This window comes from Pempheris klunzingeri, chromosome 3, assembly GCF_042242105.1.
Source record: "Pempheris klunzingeri isolate RE-2024b chromosome 3, fPemKlu1.hap1, whole genome shotgun sequence".
Classification (NCBI taxonomy): Eukaryota; Metazoa; Chordata; class Actinopteri; order Acropomatiformes; family Pempheridae; genus Pempheris; species Pempheris klunzingeri.
The window spans coordinates 14,876,787-14,902,870 of record NC_092014.1 but is presented as its reverse complement, the minus strand read 5'-3'; the positions used below and the strand labels follow the sequence as shown (position 1 = coordinate 14,902,870).

At 40.5% G+C, this 26,084-nt stretch overlaps 4 protein-coding genes across 5 annotated transcripts; 2 read left to right on the top strand and 2 right to left on the bottom strand.

Annotated features, from left to right (window-relative positions):
- The first annotated feature begins 820 nt into the window (after window positions 1-820).
- Window positions 821-12,003, top strand: gtf2e2 (general transcription factor IIE, polypeptide 2, beta). The gene is made up of 8 exons (XM_070827703.1): window positions 821-996; window positions 1,808-1,972; window positions 8,219-8,301; window positions 8,969-9,076; window positions 9,593-9,775; window positions 9,978-10,071; window positions 10,932-11,047; window positions 11,208-12,003. The coding sequence occupies exons 2-8, from the start codon at window positions 1,813-1,815 to the stop codon at window positions 11,325-11,327; spliced, it is 864 nt and encodes a 287-aa protein (XP_070683804.1). The 5' UTR covers window positions 821-996; window positions 1,808-1,812; the 3' UTR covers window positions 11,328-12,003.
- smim18 (small integral membrane protein 18) lies at window positions 4,132-7,173 on the bottom strand. The gene is made up of 2 exons (XM_070828476.1): window positions 7,057-7,173; window positions 4,132-4,616 (listed from the first exon to the last, which is right to left on the bottom strand). Exon 2 carries the CDS (start codon window positions 4,609-4,611, stop codon window positions 4,288-4,290), a length of 324 nt encoding a protein of 107 aa, XP_070684577.1. The 5' UTR covers window positions 4,612-4,616; window positions 7,057-7,173; the 3' UTR covers window positions 4,132-4,287.
- Window positions 12,004-12,127: 124 nt separating the features above from the next.
- Window positions 12,128-14,582, bottom strand: LOC139198654 (dynactin subunit 6-like). Its single transcript, XM_070827567.1, has 7 exons — window positions 14,492-14,582; window positions 14,220-14,284; window positions 13,956-14,061; window positions 13,719-13,804; window positions 13,575-13,622; window positions 13,288-13,430; window positions 12,128-12,585 (listed from the first exon to the last, which is right to left on the bottom strand). The coding sequence occupies exons 1-7, from the start codon at window positions 14,518-14,520 to the stop codon at window positions 12,493-12,495; spliced, it is 570 nt and encodes a 189-aa protein (XP_070683668.1). The 5' UTR covers window positions 14,521-14,582; the 3' UTR covers window positions 12,128-12,492.
- Window positions 14,583-15,412: 830 nt separating this feature from the next.
- Window positions 15,413-25,995, top strand: hgsnat (heparan-alpha-glucosaminide N-acetyltransferase). 2 transcript variants are annotated; one of them, XM_070827565.1, is made up of 18 exons: window positions 15,413-15,596; window positions 16,467-16,582; window positions 16,698-16,834; window positions 17,795-17,913; window positions 19,006-19,075; window positions 19,355-19,424; window positions 19,635-19,738; window positions 20,109-20,185; window positions 20,297-20,327; window positions 21,103-21,263; window positions 21,410-21,525; window positions 21,747-21,868; window positions 22,234-22,360; window positions 22,569-22,655; window positions 22,793-22,870; window positions 23,062-23,132; window positions 24,279-24,391; window positions 24,701-25,995. In XM_070827565.1, exons 1-18 carry the CDS (start codon window positions 15,425-15,427, stop codon window positions 24,880-24,882), a joined length of 1,953 nt encoding a protein of 650 aa, XP_070683666.1. In that variant the 5' UTR covers window positions 15,413-15,424; the 3' UTR covers window positions 24,883-25,995. The 2 variants fall into 2 exon arrangements, with proteins under 2 accessions (XP_070683666.1, XP_070683667.1); XM_070827566.1 differs by lacking the exon at window positions 15,413-15,596 and adding an exon at window positions 15,838-16,130.
- The last annotated feature ends 89 nt before the right edge of the window (window positions 25,996-26,084 follow it).

Sequence of the window (26,084 nt, the reverse complement as noted above, 5' to 3'; positions counted from 1 at the left end):
CTTGGATAGCCCTTAAGTCACAGCAGACAATTTCTCCAGATCAATATTTCACCACTTTCAGTCAGCCAAACCTGCACATCATTTGGCTGAGTTCCATTACCCTTTAAGTTGAAGATGATTAAACCTTGCTTGAAATATTCACTCAGCCACCACCTTTGAGACCAAAAACATTTTAAAACACCTAACAACCCTGGTAGAATTTTAGAATTTACTTTTCACTATAACCTGTAGGGGAGGAAAAGAAATATGTGTGTGTGAAGCAGTGGCATTAACTAACCACTACGTGGTGCCCTTGTTTAATTTACAACCAGCCCTTGTCAAGGAGTGTAGATGCTTAAAAAATCATGAGATGTGATAATCAGAGTTATTTAAAAATAAAAAATAATATATATATATGTATATATATATATATATATATATATATATACACACCCAGCAGTACCACTGAGAACATGTATTCTGGACTGTCAACAATTTGTCTACCTGTCTACCTATCTACCTATATTGCATTTCCTTTATCAGATATGCATTTTAAGAATTAGATAATATTATTTCCTACACTATTTGGATTGTACCTTTTATGTGTTTTGTAAAAATAATATTAAACATCTGTCATTTAAATGTACTGCTAATTTTTTACTTTGCTTAAATGAATATTTTATCTCTTGTTAAATTATTCTTTTATCGTAGTATACTAGTATAATATAATACAAACTACTACTGTTTTGTCTTTTTCTGTTGTTTTGTGAATACTTTCATACGTGATGACGTCGTCCAAGGATTGGCAGTTGATATCCGAAAACTCGAACAAGACCGGAAGTGAAGCATGAGAAAAAAAGAGATGTATTGTGCATGAAGTTAGTTAGCTAACGTTAAGTTATATTACCTGTGAGGGAGCAAGGCAGTGCGGTGATTTGCTGAAGAGGGCGTTTTCCTCCTCTTTCATATCCTCCGTAATTAGATAGTCCTCCTGGACTAACCGGAACTAAGTGCCAGGTAACGTTCAATTAGATAACGTTGAACAAATGGGCAAGCTAACTAAGCTAACTAACTAGCCAAGTGTCGTTACGTTTGTTTATCTATGTTGTTATCCAAATATCCTACGTAGTCCGGAACCTTTCGAGAAGCAGATAACGTTGGCTGCAGCTATTTTGTTGGTTACATTATCACAACAAAGCAACAACGTCAGGCTACCTTGGAACAATGTGGACTAACTAACCCGGCTGGTAGACGAACTAACTAACTAGCTAACTAATGTTAGCTGTTCATGGGGCCTAATCTGCTCTGACGCCAGTTTAAATAGGTGCTGATCACTCGTGTTCATACAGTATTTATATGACCTCTCAGTGAAGGTGTTGTTTGCTGGGTTCAATTACAACAGTGCCAGATCTAGTCAAGGCTGGATTACCACACAGACTAAGCCTCTGAACCGTAGGCCCACCCTAAAGATTGTCAGTGTTGTGTTGAGGAGTCCATTGACAAAACTCAGCTGGTGGATATTTTTAAATGTACGTGTCTTAAATCAAATGACCTATTTAAAAAGCCGTAGGATCAGGCACTGTAGCACAGCACTGAAGTGCAGGTTGATCTCTGACTTACATGTGTAGTAATCCGGCCATGGTTACAGTGTGTCACCTGTTTGCATACCAACATGAAAACACGTGAAAAGTATCTGGTTTATGTGAAATGTTGACTCTGTTTGGAGAGAGATTAAAGCAAGTCAGACAACAGGGAGATAAGTTAAGTTGCCTTTAATTTTGTGTAATTAAAATTGTTGCTGCTTTTGATGCGTTTTGTGCCCTTTCAGCCAGGATGGATCCAGCTCTGCTGAGAGAGAGGGAGCTGTTCAAGAAAAGAGCTCTGTCCACTCCAGCTGTAGAGAAGAGACAGGCTGCCTCAGACTCTGGATCACACAAGAAGAAGAAGCCTAAAGTTGACAAGGAGAGCTCTTCAGGGTCCAAACATGGTGCTGGTAAGTGAAGAAGACTTAAAAAAATATATATATAATATATAATATATATTATATATATATATATATATATATATATATATATATATATATATATATATTTATATATATATATATTTATATATATTTATATATATATATATATTTTTATATATATATATATATTTATATATATATATATATATATATATATATATATATGTGTGTGTATATATAATTTATTTTTTTTATTTTTTTTAACACTTTTGTATATATGTAAAGGGCCTTGTTGAGATCTCTTGCAGTTTTGCTATCCGTAACACAGAACACTTCAGTGGGAATTCAGATGTCTGTGCAGTGGAGATTAGGCAGTGATGATGGATCAGAAAGTGAAAAAAGTATTTTATTGATTCTTATTTAAACTGTGATTCTTCTGAGCAGCAACTTTAGAGACCACTAAAGATGTCAATTGTAATGATGGTTGTTTTTGGCATCATTACATTTCTTGTATTATTTCTTGTATAATTCATATATATTGATCATATATTAAAATTGTACTGCTTGTAAGCCTTTCGAAACATCCATCCATTGTCTATACCGCTTATCCTTCAGGGTTGTGGGGGGGGGCTAGAGCCAATCCCAGCTGACTTTGGGGCGAGAGGTACACCCTGGTCTGGACACCAGTCAATCACAGGGCGAACACATAGAGACAGACAACCACTGATGCTCACAGTCACAGTGTAGAGTCACCAGATAACCTAACCTGCATGTCTTGGAACTGCGGGAGGATGCAAGCATGGGGAGAACATGCAAACTCCACACAGAAAAGTTTAATACCTGCTCCACTGTGCTGCCCTCCTTTCAGAACATATTATCAACAATAAGAAAAACACAAAACATATTTTTCGGTTAATGAAATGTTTACATATATCTATATAATGCACCCCCCAAATATTTTAGCCGTTTTTGTATATTTTATGTTTATGCTGTCTTATGCATACATGCTAATATAACTTCTTATTGACTGGCACCTAGCAAACCTGAATAAGGCAGCTTGCGGTCATTGAAACATGAAACCACATTGCTCCACTGTTGCAAATGAGCGTGGATAAATAGAAGTGGAATGTCCAGTGTTTTTACAGGTGTTTCACAGCTAAATCTGTTCTGTTTTCTGATAAACTAAAGACTTTTAGAGCATCCATCAGCCTCTGGAAGTTGTTGCACCACTTTCTTCAAGCTTATGCAGCGTCTTTTGGCTTCCCATGGTAGAAATTTTGTCTGGAAACATACATGTTTACATGTGTGTTTTTGGCCTACAGGGGACACACTTTCACCTAAGACAGGAAGGTACACACAAACAATCATAGTCAATAATGCGATGCTAATTTGAGGGCTCTGTTGAACCATTTGAAAAAAAGTTAGCAACAATTAAACACATCTTCTTTTTCATCACAGATCACTACAATTAAGGCTTGGCAGAAAAAACTCTGGTGCATAATTCAGTGACAATTTATTAGGCATTTTTGGGGTAAGGCATATGATATCATACATTGTGCTCAATATGACATGATAAATTACATCACTGTGCAGCACTGAAGTGTCACTTGTCATGAGATAATGTTGCAATACTAAACATGTTAACATCACAGGCATACAATTGACTAAAGAACAGAGAAACACAGGTTTTGTCCAAAGCAGCAATGTCCAACGAAGCTTGATCACTTGTTTGTAGTTTATGAGGTCCTGTTGGGAAACTGGGATAAGTCCTTAGATTAGACAGCGTTTTCTGTCAGTTTACAACGTTTCACCGCATCTCATAGAAGCTCATTTGCATCCAGCAGGTCACAAGTACGTGCAGTACTCACAGGGCAGGTGACACTGAACTAGAATGTTTTTTTTCTTTCTGGTTCTGACAAGTGTTTAGTGTTACAAGTTTTTTTTTGCTATTAGAACTAGTTCCAATACTCTTATTACTAGACTATTTGAGTGCTCTGTCTTTCTTCTGATTGTATTGTGGAAAATATGGCTTTCAGCATCTGCCCTGTGTGTTAAGTGGTAGTGAATGTAGATGTGTGAAGATTCCCTCCTAATTGAAATGAAAAGCTAATTAGACGCATTGTAATTTGGTGACAAACTGCCCCCTTCCTTTTTTTACATCGTTTTACCACCTCATCTTGTCTCTTCCCTTTGCATCCTCTCAAGTGTGAGCAGTGTGAGCACCACTATTGGGCTATTTTAGAAGTTCTTCTCTTAGGGCATAAGGGTCAACGCTGTGGGGTTTTCCAGTTCAGCAATGAAACCCCAATTCCTGCTCTTCCTCATCTTCATCCTTGCTGCCCCTATACTACTTCAGTGTGGGATGCTGGCTCCTTGCAGATGCTGGTCATGAGCTTGCTGCAGCTTCCCGGCCCCTCCTCCTGTAGCTGCTGATGTGTCTTCCCTTTGGCACAGCACCCGCAGTCCAGTAGCTCATAGAGCACGGCCAAGGCAGCCAGAGACAGGACAGTGAGGATGAACAGTAAAAGGATGATGAAGCAGGCCACATTCCAGCCATCATGGAACGGGTACACCTCCTGGACCTGCAAGGAGACATGGGAGAGAGGGGCCGCCTCTTGGTGCCATGGCAGATTGCTTGGGTGTATAGTGGTGGTGATGTTGGCCATGATTTCTGGTTTGAAGCAACAAAAACAGGGAGAGAGACAGATTGTTAATGCCTGCAACAGTGCGAGGTGGTAATTGCAATAGGAAGACCAAATTAGAGAGCGATGGTTGTAAAATACTTTTACGTTTCCATGGTGAGAGAATGATTAGGAAATGAAAGCTGTAGGAGAATTGCTCTTTAGGGCATTATATTTAGGATTCTGTGGCTTTGGAATGACTTTTAAAAAAAGAATCTGTACAGATCATGTGTGAGTTTCATTTTCACTGCGCAGCTAATGTACTGTTTGATAAGTGGGCAGTCTCACTGGAGGCCACAGACAGAATGGGAAAGCCATTCCCTTTTTTAAAACCATCAGAACTTCTCTGCTGTAATGTTATTATGCTAGTACAACATCATTATCAATCATATAGGATATTGAAAGATGATAAATTGCAGTGTCAGTTTAGACACAAAATGAACCTTGGCCTGCAGAAATGGGTTTTAAGTTAAATGAGAAGTGTTATGAGAGCAAAAGGTTATATTTCAAAAGAGCATAAACCCCACTGAGGCCATCTGCTCGGAACAAAAATAGACTTAAAAGCAGAGTAGAAAAGGATAGCTGCACAGTGAGATGTGGCACCTACGCTCGGTTTGCACCGCTTCGGCCATAACGCCTGACAAAAATGTTGTAGCGAAGGAACTGCAATCTAGTAATGAAGTTAAAAGATGCTCAGCAATGTGCACACAGTCGGGCCGTTTGTCTCTCTTCAGCTATCCTTTCACATTTTCTGCCAAAGCCTACCATTTTATATCCTCAGGGAACAGTGTGCCAGTATCTCTGCCCACACACACACACGCACATGCATGCTCTAAACACACACACGCACACACACACACAAAATCACAGACATTTTTATGTCATGTACTGAGAGCAAGGAGGCTGACCCAGATTACTTGAGTGAACCACAGGGATGAGTTGAGGCAGAGGGGCAGAAGTGCTTCTTTTTACACTCGGTTTTCAAATGCGTACGGTACATTTGGGTGACGTCTTGGTAAGACCTGTATTTGTGGGTGTGCATGCAGAAATAAGCGATTACTCTTTGCGTGATTCGACCGTTGTTTTTCCGTGTTACCTGAAACTGTAACATGATAGAAGCCAGCGTTGTGGTGGCTTCAGTTGTCTCAAGACAACTGAAAACAAACCCATTTTTGATGGGTTTGTTTTGTCAAAGAAGTCTCAAAACAACATATACGCACTTTATGAAACAAATCAATTTGTTGCAAAGTCTGCTTAGCCTCTGTGCATATTTCAAGATACAAATTGGCATGTTTCACTTTTCCTGCATGCTTCCAAAATACGTGTAATATGATATTATTATTATTATATCAGCCTAGGTAAGGCAAGAAACTAATGATGACTACTAAGAGGATGGTAAGCAGACTGAAGTACATCTGTTTACAGCGTGCACAGATTGTGATAAGTATTTTGTGGTATTTTCTCCTCAGTTGATGCAACTTGACTCCCTGTTCCCTCTTTAGCATCCCCTTATCACAGACTCATGATATCAACTTCACTTGAACTCATTGCCATGACAACAGCCTTCCTTACTAATGTGTCTCAACTGGTATTCTCGACCCATGGTCTCCCTCACCCCTTTCTTTTGTCAGCGCAGTCACACACACACACACACACACACACACACACACATAAGGACAGATTGGCTCCCCACAGCATCTGTTATCACCCTAAATGAGCCCCGCCCCAGCCAGGCTCTTAAAGGTGATGTAGGACCAGATATTGCTCTCCGGATACACAGCGCCTGCCCCTCACTAACACACACACACACACACACACACACACACACACACACACACACACACACACACACACACACACCAAACACACTTATATACTCCTAATGCCCCAGGCTGGCTCCTCACAGCTGTCAGCCCCTCATTGATTTGTCTTAAGAGCTGCAGTTTGCACCGACTCATGGATTGCCCGCAAACAGAGATGATGCACATGAGCACACATGCAGACATACAAACACACACTGGAATTTCTGATGCTTGGTATTCAAGCTGCAGACAAACAGATTTATTTTGTTTAGTTTAATCTATTAAATGTGTTTTCTCAATCTTGGTTTAATAGTACAAGTGCCACCCAAAGCTCTAATCTTAATTATTGTTAGAGGATAAAATTACATTTTTATGCACATAGTTGCTAGATATGATGATGTATTGCAGAGGGAATTCATAAATAGATCTGCAGCATTAAAAATGTATGACTTACCCTTTAAATGCTGGATTAGTCACCTAAATACCGTTTACAGTCATAGCCATACTCAGACCAAGAACAGTTCACAGCCTATAGCTTAGATTCACACTGAGGATTGTTATAATTGGTTGATGTGAAATGCGCGCACATTATTCTGGTGATGCTATTTGGGAAAATATGCAGACTCACCTGTGTGTCTGGCTCAGTGTTTAGAAGATGCAAGTCAACAGATGCACTCTCCTCTTTTTGGTGCTCCACCTTTCGCTCAGTCTTCCACTCTCTCCCTCCTCCGCGTTCACTCCTCAACCTGTTTTCCTCCTCGGCACTCTCATGCACTGTCAGCCGTCGCTCGTGCACTCGCTCGCCCCCTCCGCCACTCCTTGCAGCTCTTCATGTCTCAGCTGAACGACACGGGCCTCTCCTCATCATTGGCTCTTTTCCTCTAGCCCTGCCTCTGCACCATTCGCTAACCGGCCTGTCACAATTCCAGTGTCCTGCCCACAGTGCAGCTCACAGCAACAGAAGCTCCCGCCCACACCATGAATCATTCATGAATCAGTGTCTGTTTTCAGCTTTGATTGGCGAGCCCAGACCTCAGACGGTCTCCGGGGGGGGGGGGGGCAGCATTATTGGACTCCAACAGAGAATAGGACCAGCTGGCCAGAGTTCAAATCATTCTCATCAGATTACTCTCACAGTATCTCCTGCAGTATATTTAGGATAAGCCTGGTGATATTCTGTATTTCCCTTATTGTCAACAAATCCCAGAAAAGACCAAACGAACAATATATTGATCCAACTACCAAGTTTTGCCTGTGTAGCCAAAGCCTGACATAGAGCTCCATTGTTATCCAAAAAATATCAAAAACAGTGAGCCACATTGTTGCACTGGTTGACTTCATCCTGCATTAGTACACATGCTGTAGCTTATTTTGAGTCGATCCCTCACACACTGTCCTGCTGCTGCTGTAAATACTCACTACCACACCAAATGTGTGTTCATTTACGGCTGTAAATAGTCCCAAGAAATACACTATTTACGCCTGTAAAGTTGGCTTCAGACTAGAATGCACCACTGTTTCAGGAAATTACATGGCCTTTTCTTTTTTTTACATGAAATTATATATTTGTCACCTGTTTTCAGTATGAACAAATAGAGTGTGAGTGCCACAGACCGAGAGAGGGGGTCAGAAAGCATTGAGAGGATTCATGTAGCGTTGATTTTGGTGTTTTCATGGATTTGTTAATGAGAAATTAACAAATTCTTTTCGATTGATAAAGATTAGTGTTCCTTCACAATAAACAATGTGACATCTAAATGTTTCGCGTCAACTGTCGTTTCTCTCCACAGAGTCCAGTAATGGTAACTTCAACATCAAGACAAGCTCTGGATACAAGTTTGGCTGCCTAGCCAAGATAGTCAATTATATGAAGGTAAGCCTCTGGAAGCATTTTTGTTTTTTAAATGGAACGTTCTCTAGCAGTTAAGTGGTAACGTTTTTTGCCCCTATAGCTGAGCACTCTTTTAGACAATGGTGAATTCCAGTCTCATGGATGCCATTCCTGTCCCAGTTGATTAAAGCTGTCTGAACAGCATCCTCTTGATTGATAGATTTTAAGACTGTCGTCATCTTCATCAAAGCTCTTTACAAAACTTGACCTGTTGTCTGTTGTGTCAGCCCAGTGAGTCAGTTGTGTCCGCGGCGTAACATTTGGTCCCCAGTCTTTCTTTTCATGTGTTAACAGCTTGTTTATCATGCTGTGGCTCTGCAGTGAGGCAGCCAGGGCCTGTCACACTAGTTGTCTGACTCATTCCTCGCTGCAGAGCTCACACTCAAGTTGACAGATTTTCTTTTAATGTGTGCATTTTTTGTGCCATCTGTTGAATACACAGAGTTTTAAAGCGTGTAAATTACCCCGACAGTTGGATTTAAGGCAGAAAATCACTGTAGACATTTGGGTAAAACCCAAGTAAAAATACGGGGCCAATAATTGCTTTAAAAATGTGGCTGATAAAATGTGGCATACTTTATCAGTTGTTGACTCTGCATCTGTGTTGTCTTTATGTAAACCCATGTGATTTTCTATCCTTAACTCTCAGACGAGGCATCAGAATGGAGACACACACTTCCTGACCCTAGATGAGATCCTGGATGAGACCAAACTTCTCGACATCAGCATGAAACAGAAACAGTGGCTCATGACTGAGGTGTGTTAATGTTTCTTACGTATGATACTGCCCATTGACTGTCACCACACACCATTTCACTGACGTCTTTTACAGAAATCCTCACAACACTTAGTTTTCCCTCAAAGTCATCTGTAGGCTGATGTGAGCCGCTGGCAACACCTCCTCTATATAACAACCGCCCGTATGTTGTGAAAGAAAGAAGTCACAACATACAACATTCAATACCTTGTTATTGAATATAACCTTGGTAATAGTAGAAAGCTGCAAGACCTGAAGGAAAAACATCAGCTGCTGACTGAAAATCTGAAACTGAAAATCGTCTGTTCAAACAAGTGTGCATGTTTTGATTGCGTAACACAAATTGTTTATCCTCTTTATTTTTAAAGAGATGAAAAGCACAAAAAACAAATTTGTTCAGTGGAATTTGATTTAATTTGTTATTTTAGTAAATTCACATAATACTTAAATCACGAAATTTTTTAAATGCTCATCTCCTAACTTGGCAGCTACTTAAAACCATTCCTCCAATCTCAGGCCTTGGTCAACAACCCAAAAATTGATGTCCGGGATGGGACGTATGGCTTCAAGCCCAAGTACAATCTAAAGGACAAGAAAGCCTTACTGAGGCTGCTGGACAAACACGACCAGCTGGGCCTGGGAGGAGTGCTGCTGGACGACGTGGAGGAGGGACTGCCCAACTCAGCCAAGGCCATCAAGGTAACACACAATAAATATAATTCATGCTAAAACACACGTATGGCTGCACACAAAAAAAAACATTTACTTTGTACTTTACAGTCTGTTGATTAACAGATGGGACTCAGACTTCTGGCTCACACCCTTGTATGATGAATGAAAGCCATGGTGACTAAACAATAAGGATGTGTTAGCCGCGACGTGAGCTCTCATGTGTTCACAGGCTTTGGGGGATCAGATCATCTTTGTGACAAGACCAGATAAGAAGAAGATCCTATTCTACAACGACAAGCACTGCCAGTTTATGGTAGATGAAGGTGAGCATAAGTCAGCTGTCAGTCAACTGACTCTCTCTCTCTCTCTCTCTCTCTCTCTGCCTGTCTTTGTGTCTGTTACTGGCTCTCTGTATTTGACTGCTGTAGTTTTTGATGATCGGTTGAGTCTTCATATTAGAATACAAAACACCAAAGGCTCTAACAGACAAAGATTTGAGTTGACCACCCAGCAGCCTGAATGGCCCATCGGTGTGGAGTATCTTTTACAGTCATGTAGATTTGAAAAGAGAGAATGAGTATGCTTCACAAAACCTCAGCTGGCTGCTGAGCATCATAATGTGTTAGTGAACGTCACTCTCACGTTCAGCAGGAGCAACAATCCCTTTATACTGACTTTTGCATCATTGCGGGAAGGGCCGTTTAACATTCAGGCATCAGACTTCTGATGAACGTTTGTCAGTCTGTCCTATCCGTGGCAAATTTATATTTTAGATAACGCTTATTAAAGGGACAGTTCTCATTTTGTGAAATGGGGTAGATAGGGGTAGTAATAGGTAAAGCATTCAACTCAATTAAATCTGGGTGTTGTTACATGACCTTCCCCTGGATAGTGACAGAAGTATCGTGATGAAGTTATGTAAACGCATCACAAAAGAGATGATAACATAAGTGCACGTCACATAATTTGATCAGAAATGGTTTGACAGTATTTGAAAACTGTCACATTTATCGCACCTTACTCTAACATTTACGTGTTTGTCTTCTCAGATACAGTCAGAAAGTATCCATGTGTACTTTGACATTAATTCTGTCTATTTCACCTAGGCCTGCACTTAATTTGGTCAGAATCATGAAATAATTGATCTGTGCATTTGTCTCAAAAACCCGTCTTGTAATTGTAGAATTCCAGAAACTGTGGAGGAGCGTTCCCGTTGATTCCATGGATGAAGAGAAGATTGAAGAGTACCTGAAAAAACAAGGCATCTCCTCCATGCAAGAAACAGGACCAAAGAAAGTGGTCAGTGTCCCCTGGTCTCCCTTCTCCCATTCTAGCTTCCCAAATTTGAATAGATTCGGCATCATTTATTTTACCAGAAATGACACTTAAACGCTGAATGTTTGCCTTTGTTAATCAAGCATCATAATGAGTGCTGATTGCGTTTCTGTGCTCCCTGCAGTTGCCAGTTCAAAAGAGGAAGAAGCAAGGTGGGCAGAGGAAGAGACACTTCAAGACCCACAACAACCACTTGGCAGGCGTGCTGGAGGACTATTCAGATGGTGTTCCTGTTAAGAAGTGAAATCCCTTTCCTCACTGCTTTGTGACCCCGGAGGAGTGACCTAGAATCTGTTCATCAGAAATGGCTGGAGACGGAGACCCCGGCCACACTCGGATACAAAGACTTCTTGCCGTCTGTTATGTTAAACAAACTAGCTTCTTTTCCTTTATTTGCACTCCTCTCAGTGATCAGTGGTCTTGTATTACATGGAGTTAATAGCAACTGTGTTGTGGAATCCTTTTTAGTTTTTTAATTGATCAGTGACGACTGAAGGACATTGGAGGAAAAGAGTACTGAGACCATCTAGGACACTGAATGCCCTTACCAAAAGTACCATCCTTAAAGGGGGGTGCCACAAACTTACTGTTAAAATGTAAATGACATTAAAGTGTGTAAATACTTTTTTTTTTTTTTCATTTTGAGTATGTTGCAAAGAGGTGTGTTTAAGGTTTTGTTTGAAGGGGCCGAAGAAAATGGCAGCCTTCCATCATTTTAATAGGAACTGCAGAAGACGTGCTTGTGTTGTGCAGTGCATCACAATGAGGTCTCTCACCCAGTATCAAACATCCTGGACATTGCTTTTTCGTGGAATTTCAAAATATTTAAATTCTTTTTACTTTGCAGCACCACTGCAGTGGTTTAAAATACAAAAACCTTTTGAATTCATTTTAATAAATGACACTGTTACATTATAGGATACTGCCTCGTTGTTTGATTTACTGACATCAGTTCTATTAAATCTGTTAGTTGCCATTTTATATTAAGAAATTACAACTGAGAATTAAAGAAAATACTTATGTTTCGTTTACTGTTAGTGTCTCTCTCCATTTTCAAAATGTGGACGTACACTGAAAATCTAATTCTTACTGCACTGTTTATAACCTAGTGATGAAATTCCTGGTAACCACAGTGATCATAAATTAGTGCACGGTGCACACCACCAGCATTTTTGAGGTTATTTAATTAATCTTAGAAAACGGTACAACAGCACAGCAAGATAAAGACAAAATGCTTAATCAGCTGTTGCAGTTAGAGTAGAAAATATTTAGCAGTAATTGAGAGAAAGTAGTGATGAAGCTAGATACATACATAACTATATACATTCATGCTTCCCTCTGTCAAGATCTATTTAAATACGAGTTTTTCTTCCGTTTACAATTCAACTTAAAAAGCACACGGTCCAATTTTAGCTAGCATTGTGGCCTGCTTTAACAGTTTTCTTCAAATGGTGGTAGTTTGGCAAAATCTTCATCAGAAAGTCGAGCTGAAGAGTCTGGGGCTGTAAAGATGACAAAACAAACATGTTAAGCCGAGGACATAAGACTTGTTTTTCACAATGCTTTCAAACTTCAAACAACTCCAAACTACAGTAGACCTGAAATACAAACATTTATAGCGTTTTCCTGAATAGGTTGAGCATAGTATGTAAGGAAATACCCAACAAAAGTAAAAGCTGCAATACTGTAACACAAATGATGGTACAGTTTATTATGGTAATGTTACCCAGAATCCCACTGTTGTTCTTTGCATGCAGATCCGGTAATGTGCAAACTCTTATGTGATCAGGGTTTTATCATAGTGCACAATATACACAGACATGCTCATAGACATGTTTACGCTAGGCTTATTGAGACAAAACACACTACACACTACATATTGTCTGAAATGAATCTAAAAAAGTTTGACAAAAAAAGCTAAATCTAACTCAAGGTCCACAAAAACATAACTGCTCAGAATTATTACGTGGAAATTGCCTGTCTACACAGACGCCATATACAAGGTGGGTGCACAAGCATTAAACCTGTACAATTACCATACAATCTACTAAATCATCACCACCCGTAGAGTTCATTTAACACCTAACTGACAGAGTCTCTCCCCCCGTGAGTACAAAATGTAATGACATGCTCTGGTTTAGAAATCGCAAAGCTATTCACAAACCCAGTGTGCCCGATTACACTCCAATCATCCACATCCATACCTGTGGTCTCTCCGTCTGAACCCGCCTCATACATCCAGAGCCGTAAATGACCGTGTTCTCAGGTATGACTTCACAGGTGTTGACCTGACAGAAGGCTCCAATGATACAGCCACTGGTGAGGATCACATTCCTACCAACGTCAGCTACAAAACAGAAGACAGACAATATTTGATTCGGTGAGTGGCTTCATTCATCTGCTTGTGACGTTTCATCCTCCTTCTCTGCAGATTTTATGTTTCTCACACATCAACAAACCTAAAGTCAATAAAAAAATGCAAACATCTCACCTTTAGATTCAATCACGTTGTTGTCCCCAATTTTCAGAGCTTGTGATACTGTTAGTTGTTAGCTAAGGAAATGTTTGATGTTTGATTAACATTCACAAAAATATTACAATATGAGATCATTTGACTTATACATCAAAAGGATACCACATCCAACTTCAAAAACATTGTTCATGCCAATGGTCATGGTCTTTGGTTCCACCTCAGAGTCTGGTGTGATGTTTTCTGGGTAACTGTTGGGTAGAGCGAGCAACTCTGTAAGTATTATGATGCAGGTAAGGATAACTTCAACACAGGAACAGCTCCTATGCAAAGACTACCCATCCTGTATGTGTAAGAGTGATGCACAAGTTATGGATTGAGGTACAGTGGATATTAAATGACCTATTAATGATCAGAGCTTGCTCCTCGATCAAATTTCCCTCTCCAATCACGATGGGTCCTGCCTCTGCAATGATACGAGCTTTTGGGTGGACTACTGTCCTGGGACCTGAGGACACACACAAAATTCAAAAGGTTACAATATCGTTGGGTTACTTTAAACCTGTGAAATCAGCTGACAGTGTGATCCGATTTGAGTTAAAGAAATGCAAGTTTTGACAAGTCAGCAGTTGCTCATTGCAGCTGAACAAGAGTGAAATATCTTACCAATGGTGACATCTCCTCTAATTTCACTTTCAACACAGACCACGGCTCCAGCAGCTATTTTGACACTGCAAAACAGCAAAGCAGTGACAGAGGAAATTAGAGAAAAAGGGTGAAACTATTTGCTAACGTTGCTAGCTTAGCTAGCCATTTCTCTAAGGTTTTAAAAACATACTACATTGTTACTTCATTGTAGCTATTTAGTCATCTTCTTGTTTACTATTAAGTTTCAACTTAGAGGGTTAACGCAATGAACGGGCTAACATGAATATTACCTTTTCTGATGGTTTTGTTTATCTGCCATTGTGGTGGATGGAGTCCGACGGGAGGCGCCGTAGATTCACTCGGTTATCGATTGTGAGTCCTTGCTTTCGCAGCGTGTGCGCATGCGTCAGTTTTAACAATCTGATAAAAGACGGAAGCAGCAGTAAGCAGAGTAAAAAACTCTTTAGTCTGAAAATTATCATAGAAAGACACCATTTAACACAGACGTAAATTATTATTGTGTCACATTATAGCTTTTATCCAGCAGCGGGGTGAATCTTATGTGATCCAACAAATGTGTTTTGTCATGTCTGTTCTGGGAAAGTGAAATATTTCTCCGGGGCGGAAAATAAACGAGTAAATCCAACATTTCCACAGACTGCTTCGGCCACAGCCACGAGGCCAGGCAGCCTGCGGAAATAATGGATTTAAATGTTGTTTTTTGCACCTGCCAGACCTTTTATCTCTCCGGACATACAGGGTACGTCTGTTGGACCACGAAAATACATTTAGAGATACAGACGTTTCCCCTTGGCAAACCAAAGGGATGCGAAGTGACTTGACAGTGAAGTAACATGAGAGCATGACTGGGGCCAACGACACCGTAACAACAGTGTGAAGACACCTAACAACACCATAAAGAAAAAGCTTTAATGCACGTTTTCTGAGGTGTTTTGTAGGCTACAGATTAAGTGATTCAGTCAAAATAAACTGGCCATTTACAACAGCAATTTGAAGAGGGCGAACTTTATCTCACACACGAGATCAACCCGTCATGGTGACTTCAATGCCCCCCTTAGAAGACAGTAGGTGGATAGACAGAAATTTAATAGAATTGATCCCTTACGTATCGATCTGTTGAGGGTAGCGGTAACCTTGTACTTTGTCCCTCACCGCTCCCACTACAATGTCAAAACAAGGAAGGATCGGAAGTGGTGTCTGCTATGGGAAAGAGGAAAGTAAGGAAGAGCCCGAAAGACGCATCTTCAGTCGTGGGGCTGAAGGAAGGGCACAAAGAAATGATACCACCAGAGAAATATAATGGGTTTTCCTTTGCTGCCATTGGTTTGGTTGTAGCTGTTTGCGTGGTGCCACTGACCGCTGAAGTGTCCACCTGTGAGTACTCAGGACTGTTGACAAGTGGAAACAGGGATAGCTAGCCTAGCTTTAGCTAACCACCTACATGTCCAGCACGGTTTCACATCCCCTTCAGCTCTTAATGCGTTTAAAACGCCTTGTTACAACAACAGTGACCTTCATCTACAAACTAAAAGTTCGCCACCATAGATATGTTGGTCTCGTGGTCATAAAACCTGTTAGCTCGGGGCTAACTGTGGTTAATCGCCAAACAGCACCAGTTGAAGTAAACAGCTGACAGTCCAACAAGACTGAGCTCCAGCAGTTTGAACCTCCCTCCCGGAGCTGGTAGTTTACGGATTAATTCAGCATGTGACCGCAGAGCTGTGCAGCCATAACTTCAGCCCTCTCACATGCTCTCCTCTCCTCTTCCAGCCAGCAGCCTTAGCTGACTGCCTCTAGCCTGCTGTTAGACTGAGCAGCTTATTTCACTGCTATCGATGCCGCTGCCACACACTTTGGTATGGAATAGGTCTCCTGTCCATAACGATAACAGTGAACCACAGGTTTGAGGTAAGTTACTGAAAGCTAGCTGCACAGCTGTAGCCTCAGCTAAGGCATCAGGAGCAAAGCCTTCTCGGTATGATTTCTCTGACTTGTGCAGTGTGTTTGTCATCTTGGAGTCAGGAAAGATGGATTCTAATCAGTGCAGTATCCAGTATATCGTGTTATGGGTTTCTGATCATGAGAATAGTAATGATCATAACGTCTGTTAACAGTGTCTTCACATCTGGGTGTGGTCAGCTGCACTGTGGACTGTGGATTTTACTGTGCATGTTTTCTATTTCTGTTCAGCTAATGGATTTGCGAATGGATTTCTACTGATCTTCCCTCTCTCTCTTAATCCAGCTGGCCACCCTCATCAGAAGCACATAGTCCTGAGGATGGATACGGCATTTCTGACAGTCAACAATGAGCTGGACACTGACTTGGTGGTGTCCTGGATGTCAGAGCGCTGCTACCAGGTGAGCTCACACGCATCAAATATTCTCCTCCAGTTGATTCTGTGGCTGCAGGAGTTGTTTGAGATGAGGATGGTGGCGATGATCTGATCAGGACCCTTGTTTGCATGTGTGCCAGTGTTTGTACCAGCAGCTGGGGGTGGTACATGCAGGGCCCAGTCCCGGCCAGCCCAGTTCGGTAGACTTTGTTGTGAGCACACAGCATGAAATCACTGTACAGCTCAACAGCACTCCTGTCAACCTGGAGCTCTGCACGTAAGTTTAAGAGCACAGACATGTTTCACATAGACTAGAACAGGGACTATATAAAACATACAGTATATAATGTTTGGGAATATCAGCTTGAAATCCACTCTTAAAGTCTCACTTACACTTTATCTGTCAGCCTGACCTAAATATATGTTTTACAAACACATGTAATACTTTTGATATTCTTCAGAGAGATGGTCTTACAAGGCAGAAGGCAGTGATGAATAAAACATTTTCAGATCCTCACAGATCCACCTCACAGTTGAAATGCTGCAGCACATCTTAAAAAATAATATTCACTGCCCAACCATCCAGCATAAAAGGGAAAGACATTTTCACAAAAAGCAGACTGTAAAATCCATCCATCCATTCATCCATTGTCTATATTTCTTATCCTTAAGGGTCATGGGGGGGCTGGAGCCAATCCCACATAGGGCTAGAGGCGCAGACTGAAAAAATGTAACACTTAAACAGACATACTTGACACCCAGCAGAATTTCTTACACTTTTTTATCAAGGATTGTGTGTTATTGTGAAAAGCATTTGCATATATAGAATAAAAAGTCAATGTGAAACTCTGAAGTGAAAAATTTTGCAGTTAAATCGATGCGGTGAGAGATGATTGAAATACAGATGCTCAATGATGAAGTTGCCTTTGACTTTGGTCATGATGGTTATGATGCTATATTGTTAATGGGAACCATGTGGCTGCTCTCAGTGGCAAACAGATAAGCAACCACATCCCCAAATTCCTCTGAGTGCAAAAGGGTTGTCATAGTTCAAACAGGTTAAAGGTAGAGGAGCACAAATACTGATTAAACATGACAAATTGTCATTATAGTCATGACTATGAGCAGACAGACAGACAGACAGACAGACAGACAGACAGACAGACAGACAGACAGACAGACAGACAGACTCTGGCTGGTTTTGCTGCCTGGCTAGCATCTCATTTTTATTTTCCAGCGTGCCATTCCACTTTGGCGAGCACGGGAACTACTCTCTGTGGGTGAAAAATCTGAATGACTCCTCAGTGGTCAACTGCTCCATAGTGACTGATGCAGACCCTGTTAACAGCTACATACGTGAGTCGCATTCATAAGCTTGTATGTCATGGACGTACAATATGGTGCAAAAAAGTAAGAATGCCTTCAAACATATACAATTTAATTGTTTATTTTTTATCAATTTACGAAATGCGAAGTGAGCGAACAGAAGAAAAATCCAAATCAAATCAATGTGTGACCACCCTTTGTCTTCAAAACAGCATCAATTCCTCTTGGTACACTTGCTCATGGTTTTTCAAGGAACTGGGCAGGAAGGTTGCTCCAAACATCTCGGAGAACTAACCACAGATCTTCTGTGGATGTCGGCTGCCTCAGATCCTTCTGTCTCTTCATGTGATCCCAGACAGACTAGACGATGTTGAGATCAGGGCTCTGTGGGGGCCACACAGGCCAGGACCCTTTGTTCTTCTTTATACTGATGATAGCTCCTAATGACATTGGCTGTATGTTTTCGGTCGTTGTCCTGCTGCAGATTAAATTTGGGGCCAATCGGACGCCTCCCTGATGGTGTTGCATGATGGATAAGTATCTGCCCGTATTTCTCAGCATTAAGGACACATTAACTCTGACCAAATCCCCAACTCCATTTGCAGAATGCAGCCCCAAACTTGCAGGGAACCTCCTCCTTTGCCTGGGAGAGACTTTGCTGATGCAGTATAACTACCTTGTGTCTTGTTGCTGTGCTCAGTCTTGCCACGATGACCTGTGACATGAAACTGTCTTCCACAACCTCACCTTGGTAGCAGAGTTTCCTCGCCCAGTTTTCAGCCTCCTACACAGAACTTAATGACTGTGTTTCAACCTACATTTGAAATTACTGATCATTAGCACCTGTTTGGTAAAATTGGTTAATCATACATCTATGATCCTACAAAACGCCTGACTTTGTGCAAGTGTAGAAGAACTGATGCCGTTTTGAATGCAAAGGGTGGTCACACCAAATACTGATTTGATTTAGATTTTTCGTCTGTTCGCTCACTTTGCATTTTGTGAATTGACAAAAATAAACAAATGAATTTTATATATGCCAAGTGTTTGATGCTATATATAGGTATAGGTCTATGCAAAGAAGATGCTACATGTAAATAATGTCTGCCTCTCTCCACGCAGCAATCCTGGTCGCTTCTCTTATCTTTGCTGGACTGGCTCTGGTGTCTGCAATTGGAAAAGCAATATTAGGGTAACTTTAATATTTGGTTTCTATTTATTCAGTAAATTCCAAAGTAGTGTTGTGATTATTTTGATACCGAAAACAAAAAGCCGCACAGTTTAGTGTACATATACAAACAAGACCACCTTTACTTATGATATTTTAAATGAATTCGATCTCCATGTTTTGTTGAGGTGTTTGTAGCAGTGCTGTGGCTCTTGCCACAGAGAGTGTGCGCTTCTAGTGTGAAATGTGAGCTTGTGTGTATTGTAGAATTACTCCTAATCAGATTGATTACTTCTTGTCCAGGCTTGATGTTGTAAAGGGTATCCTCTTCCGAATTGCTGGCTCCATGGAGACAGAGAGGCTCATCAACTCGGTGAGTGTTTGTGCAGAAGGCGTTCCTCCAACCACAAACTGTACAGCAGTATTTAGTCAAGACAGCACAATAACTACAGTCAAATATATAACCAAATACCTTTTATTTCTTAGGATTTGTATTATAAAGTATTTGCCAAATGTAACTCTGTGTGCTTAAGTGTGTACGCTTCCTACTGAGCAGTGTTGATTTCTAATGCTCATCATTTAGGAGCTGGGCTCCCCTGGCAGGCCAGTGGCACCAGTTACTGACAACATCCTCCCTCCACCACCCAGCCCCAGCAAGAGGCTGCGATCTCTGGACACATTCAGGGGGTAGGCTCACCCTCCCTCACCCCTGCAGCTCAGCTTGCCCCAATAAAGATATTAACTGAGTTACGACTCGGCCCGGTCTGCCATTATATATTGTAGCATGTGATTCTTCTGCTGTGTGACGTTTTGGCTGCGGACACTGGAATAGTCACTCATTAATGAGTCCTTACTGATAATATTAACATGGATCTGCTGCCTTGAATTTGCGGCATTTTTTCTGTTTTTTTTTTTTTCCCTCCTAAAGTAAACCATTTATCACATGTTTCTGTTTTCTCTGAACTTTGATGCGTCGTTTGAAACAAACATAGCCGTGTAACTTGGCTTGCTTTGTTTGGTGTTTTCTCATTGATGCATTTTCTCCATTTTCTGTCAGAATCTCCTTAGTCATTATGGTGTTTGTGAACTATGGAGGGGGACGATACTGGTTCTTTAGACACTCAAGCTGGAATGGTGAGCCTTAACTGGTTCTGCTTTTTTTAACCATGTCTAACATTGATCAGATATCGACCTTGGTATTATAGTTGATATTGAAGTCTGTGTTTCCCATTTGTCTCCTTCCAGGCCTGACTGTTGCAGACCTCGTCTTCCCTTGGTGAGTTCAGTTTAAATTTTCTTCTTCAGAGTTCCTCTGGCATAACAAGGTCCATTCAAATTACGAGCCTTGTTTTTACACAGGAACAAGGGAACGATAAGGCTTTTTCTTTTGGTCTATTGGTTTATTCAATTTTCTTTTAAGTGATATTTTAGCGTAGAGTCCATTTTCAAATCCAGTTGCCATGAAGCAAGTTAAAATTGCTTTTTAGAAAATTTCGGTTTACGGACAGAGTTAGAAAAAAATAAAAAACGCACTTAAAAATATCCACTCCAACACACCTCCAACACGTACTGCAGATTCATTTACATTATGGACATTGCACATAAAATAAATGTATTATAATCATTTTCTATTTATTGCATCTTGATTGTATGATCTGATATTGATATTACATCCTCTGTTGCTCTGACAAAATGGTCTTTGCCACTTTGTTGTATATGTTGCTACAGTTTGTGTTTTTTTTGTGTTGGAGTCATATATTTTTAAGTGGGTTTTTTTTTGTGGGTTTTTTGCTAACTCTGTCCATAAACCGAAATGTTTTAACAGGCAATAAAGATTTTTAACTTTAACTTCATGGCAATTGGATTTGAAAATGGACTCCATGCTAAAATATCACTTATCACTAAAAAGAAAATTGAATAAACCAATAAAACCATATTGTTCCCTTGTTCCTGTGTAAAAACAAGGCTCATAATTTGAATGGACCTTGTTTCAGTTTCCTGTTTCTCCTCTTTTTGTCTCATTTTTTCACACTTTGTACTCCCTCCACCAGGTTTGTGTTTATAATGGGGACATCCATCGCTCTGTCAGTCAACTCCCTGCTTCGCGCAGGCTCCACTCGCACCTCACTGCTGGGGAAAGTTGTGTGGAGGAGCCTGCAGCTCTTCATCATCGGTGTCTTCATCATCAACCCAAACTACTGCCAAGGACCATGTGAGTGTAAAAACCTTTTTTTTTATGTTGACTATGACATTAGAAATGATGAATAGACCATGATCTTTAAAACTAGTGCACACTGTGGACTTGTTGGACTTCCTGGCTGTTGTGTGCTCATGGCTCCACCCTCATCCATTCCACAGTATCCTGGGACAACCTGCGGATCCCTGGGGTGTTGCAGCGCCTGTCCTGGTCATACCTAGTTGTGGCCTGCCTGGATCTGTTGGTGGCAAGAGGTCATCTTGACATCCTTACGACGGTCAGCCATCAGCTCCATTTTACACTTCTTCTTTGTAACTGGTGTTGAACTGCTACAAGAGTTGCCTAAAATGAAATTGCCATATCTACTCCGGATACATAAAAGCATGAATTAATTCTGATGTTATTCCATGTTTATCTGTCCGTCATGAATGCATTTGTGCTAAATGCATTTTAAAGGAGAACAATAGTGTTTGATTGAGGAGTGTTTATGTTTTTCAGGATGCCTGTTGGTCCCCTGGCCTTGACATCTTGCTGTACTGGCCGGCCTGGCTGTGTGTGCTCCTCTTAGAAATCGCCTGGCTCTGCTTCACTTTTCTACTTCCTGTACCAGACTGCCCAACGTGAGTCAAACAGCACATGTTTGTGTGTCTTGTTGTAATCTTGTAATAAAGAAAATGCGCAACAAGCAACAAGGTTTTGTCCACTGCTGAAAAGTATTTATGTGTCTTTGGTCCTTTGCATTTGTATGAAACTCAGTGGCAGCTCTGTCTGATCACACTATGCTTTAATAGTAATGTATCATAAATTAATTGATAAAAAATCATTTAGAAGCGGGAAAATAAGCTGAGCCAAAATCTAAATCAGGATAAATTAAATCCCTTAAAATCTTTACATTCATGTTTGCTTTTAAACCTTAGCCTTGCTTTTGATGCCCTTTTTCCTACACTGATTGACAACACTGACTTCACCCCTCTCTCCTGAACAGAGGCTATCTGGGTCCAGGTGGGATTGGGGACATGGGCCTGTATGCTAACTGCACTGGTGGTGCAGCTGGTGCTATTGACCGCTGGCTGCTTGGAGAAAACCACATCTACCAGAATCCCTCGTCACGGGTTAGTGACCAGCAAAACAACCCAAATATACCAGCAGTAGTCGCATTTAGTCTTTTTATAACAATGGATGTTAAGCTAGAATTTACATATCAGGTTTCTCTCAGATATAGTCCTACGAACCACAACCACGCTCACATTAGAGCTGATACAATGTGTCTGAGCTTAAGTATATTTACAAAAATCCAATTCTATTTCCGTTTGAATGAAGGTGATTTATGCAACTCATATGGCGTATGATCCAGAGGGTGTTCTCGGCAGTATCAACTCTATCCTCATGGCTTTTCTTGGATTACAGGTTTGTAATGTGTTTTTATCTGGTTCTTTAGCTTTCTTGTCTCTTTCTTTTATTCACATTTCAGATGTTAAAATGAGTAATAATGATGATGATGATGACAATACATGTTTTAAATGTATTTTTTTAATTGTCCCCAGGCAGGAAAAATAATCTTACACTACAGAGATCTCCACAGAAGTATTATGTCAAGGTTTCTTATATGGGGACTCTTCCTGGTAAGCACATTAACTTGTTATATCACATCTTATGCCTCTGCAGTATGTGCACACACGTATCAATTTATTGTTACTTCTAACTATATTAAATGAGTCATTTTTTTATTTAAATAGGTTTGTGAATTTTATTCTGCACATTTATTTCATGACCCTTTTGCTGTGTGAATAATAAAGTCTCTTGTAACACACAGGGAGTCATATCAGCAGTCCTGACCAAGTGTTCCACGGACCAGGGCTTCATTCCTGTCAACAAGAACCTATGGTGAGATTTGCTTTTCTGCACTCTCAGATGAAACCATTGCTTTTTGGTATCTGTTTGGGGAAGTAGCTGCAAGGAATGGGCAGTTTAAAAGTACTGTTGGTACCACCCTGTCTGATAACTTCATGTTAAAGCTCCCATATTATGCAAAATGCTCTTTAATGTCTTTTCAACATAAATGTGTCCCTGGTGTGTCTAGAGACCATCAGACTCTGAGAAAAGACCTTCCTCCCTCTTCTTCTCCTGCTCTTTCTTTCAGTAAATGTTTGAGGAAATACACCGTTCAGATTTGTCCCCCCTTATAATGTCATAAGGGGATCTGTTGATCACGTGACCGTGTCCAGCCCCTCAGCAGGCTGTTCCCGCCCACTGAAAACCTCCTGAATTCACCTCGCTGTCCACCATCATTGTTTCCTCACTAACACCAGCTCCTGTTCACATGAAGATGTTGAAGGCAAAAGCAGAACATGCAGACTGTTCTTTTCTGCTAAAACAGAGTGTGAAGACAGAGGCTGAAAACAGTTGTACCAACCATGTCTGGTATAAGTAAAATAATGGTTGTTGTTTTTTTAACATTAAACCATGTAAACCTGATCAAGTAGGACCACCAAAACAAGTACTGAGCAATGAAAAATTTGCATAACATGGGACTTTTCACTAGGTCTTTTGTTTCATGCATGTTTTGTACTTTTGGTGCATTCTTATCCTCACTTGGTTTTTTAATCATTTAAATAGACACTATTTGAAGCCCTGTCCAACTTCACACTCATATTGTATAATAACAAATTTCCAGTACTGTCCATGTTTACCACATTTGCTGTCTTTCCTAACCAGCTACCTCTAAAGTCCTAAATGTTCATCAGATAGATATTTCACAAAAATACTGTCCAAGTCAAAAGTGTAATGAGCTTAAACTTTAAGCTCAAGGCCAAGCTGGTCACCCATCCCAGTGCATCCGATCATTGACACAGGCAGCACAAGCCCCTGTTAATAATGGGCTTCAAATTACTGGCGTGGACTTGCTGTGTCTTTTATATTTATATTTATATTTATATATTAATGGAAACTCTCCAAGCAAATGAAAGGTGCCCAAACACACAGGGATATGTCTTTAACAATGCTGCATGTGTCTGCGTATGTCACCTCTAGGTCTCTGTCCTATGTGACAACACTGGCCTGTTTTGCATATGTGCTGCTAGTGCTGGTCTACTATGCAGTGGATGTGAAGAAGTGGTGGTCTGGAGCACCTTTCTACTACCCTGGTGAGCAAAGACCATTGCATGGTCACATACCTGCCATTCAGTTGTTGTTTTTGACTTTAAACGAGTACAGCTCAAGCTAGTTACAGGAGTTTTTATAAAGTTTGATATGGATACAGAGGTCCGGTATTTGTGGAGATATTAGTAATTATACATTATTATTACAAGTCTCAAGACTGAACTAATGTCTGCCATGATCTGTCTGTTAGGATAAAAACACAAGATTTACCAATTTCAAATTCTTCTTTTAGAGCTGGACTATGAGTGTGATCATCTCTATAACTGTGACCTTTGCTTCACTCATAATTCCAGGTATGAACTCTATCCTCGTGTACGTGGGCCACGAAATATTTGAGGAGTACTTCCCCTTCCGCTGGCGCATGGCCAACAGTCAATCCCACGCTGAGCACCTCACCCAGAACCTCGTGGCTACTTCCTGTTGGGTCTTCATCTCCTACGTGCTCTACAGGAAGAAGATCTTCTGGAAGATTTAGAAGTGGAGACCATAACTGATGGGATGTTCAGACAACAATACCGGAGGGCATTGTTTGCATCAGAACTGCTGGAGTTAAAATCTGAAAACCTGCAGAGCAGGAAAGAGGAGGCTGATTTATTTTGTCTCTGTCTCTGAACATATATGGCTCTCCACTTTCAAGCGCCACCTCTTTTTTGTTTTAACATTTTTTAAAAATCTTTAGGCACTACTTTATAGGACCATAAATGTTTAAAGACTTCTTCCAAAGACCTTTAGATATGAAGCAGCTGACCCCTGCCAAATATCTTAACTGACTCAGGAAGATTTTGTCCAAGAATAGCAGACTAACATTGTTATTCTGCTGTTTGACTATGTGTGATAGACATCATCGTCTTGCACCATAGACTACAGCATGTGGTTTAACAAGCCCTTGTTGACTTCCTCTTGGGAGAACCCCTGCTTCCATCTCAAGTGCTGTCACATTGCTCTGAAAACTGAAGTGTGAAAGTGACTCTTCCAGAGCAGAAGGAGACAGTAATGCATTGTGACCTTTCTCTACAGATTGGAGGATGAAAGTGATATTTAAACAAGGGGAAATCGTATACAGAGGTTTTAAAATATGAAGGTTAAACATTAGTTAACTGTTAATCTGTGTAGGCTTAATCATCATTTATTACTGTGAGTCTGTAGGTTTGTTCAGGTGCAAGTGTTTTCCATTTGCAATCCCCTGCCCCCCCCCTTTGGACACTGCTCACTCGCTTGGCATGTGTCCAGTGGTTTGTGACGTATAACGCTGCGCTATTATTTGCCTTTCTCTTGCCAAAAGTTTGCTATTTTTCAGTTGCTGTTTCTGTTCTCGATGTACATTGGTATAATTGTGAGATCTGAAAATCTCAATTTGATGCTGTCTTATTTCGCCATAAAACTGTGTCGCCACTATTCCTACAAAACTGTATGAATGTGGCCTCCTCTACTTTTTCATTAGTCAGTATACTTATTACTTAACACATTTTGTAAAATCAATTTGCAGAATATCCAAATGCTGTAAGAGATTTTAGAATAATTGTTCACATCTTACTGTCTAAATTGATGGAATTAATTTTGTTAACTTTTATACATTTATTTTTTATATTTGCCATTTGAAAATAATTTTATGTAATAAATTTTGATTTTGCTGTTTGAGTTTGAGAGTGATTTTAAATGTTGTAATATTTTTTTTTC

Excerpts from the sequence above, each read along its gene's own strand:
- gtf2e2 (XM_070827703.1), top strand. The coding sequence starts at position 1,813 with ATGGATCCAGCTCTGCTGAGAGAGAGGGAGCTGTTCAAGAAAAGAGCT. Across the intron at positions 9,077-9,592 it reads AACAGTGGCTCATGACTGAG|GCCTTGGTCAACAACCCAAA; the intron begins GTGTGTTAATGT and ends CTCCAATCTCAG. Across the intron at positions 11,048-11,207 it reads AAACAGGACCAAAGAAAGTG|TTGCCAGTTCAAAAGAGGAA; the intron begins GTCAGTGTCCCC and ends TGCTCCCTGCAG.
- smim18 (XM_070828476.1), bottom strand. The coding sequence starts at position 4,611 with ATGGCCAACATCACCACCACTATACACCCAAGCAATCTGCCATGGCAC.
- LOC139198654 (XM_070827567.1), bottom strand. The coding sequence starts at position 14,520 with ATGGCAGATAAACAAAACCATCAGAAAAG. Across the intron at positions 14,285-14,491 it reads AAACAAAACCATCAGAAAAG|TGTCAAAATAGCTGCTGGAG; the intron begins GTAATATTCATG and ends GCTGTTTTGCAG. Across the intron at positions 13,623-13,718 it reads TGTTTTTGAAGTTGGATGTG|TATCACAAGCTCTGAAAATT; the intron begins GTATCCTTTTGA and ends AACAACTAACAG.
- hgsnat (XM_070827565.1), top strand. The coding sequence starts at position 15,425 with ATGGGAAAGAGGAAAGTAAGGAAGAGCCCGAAAGACGCATCTTCAGTC. Across the intron at positions 17,914-19,005 it reads CCCTGTTAACAGCTACATAC|CAATCCTGGTCGCTTCTCTT; the intron begins GTGAGTCGCATT and ends CTCTCCACGCAG. Across the intron at positions 22,361-22,568 it reads ACCAGAATCCCTCGTCACGG|GTGATTTATGCAACTCATAT; the intron begins GTTAGTGACCAG and ends GTTTGAATGAAG.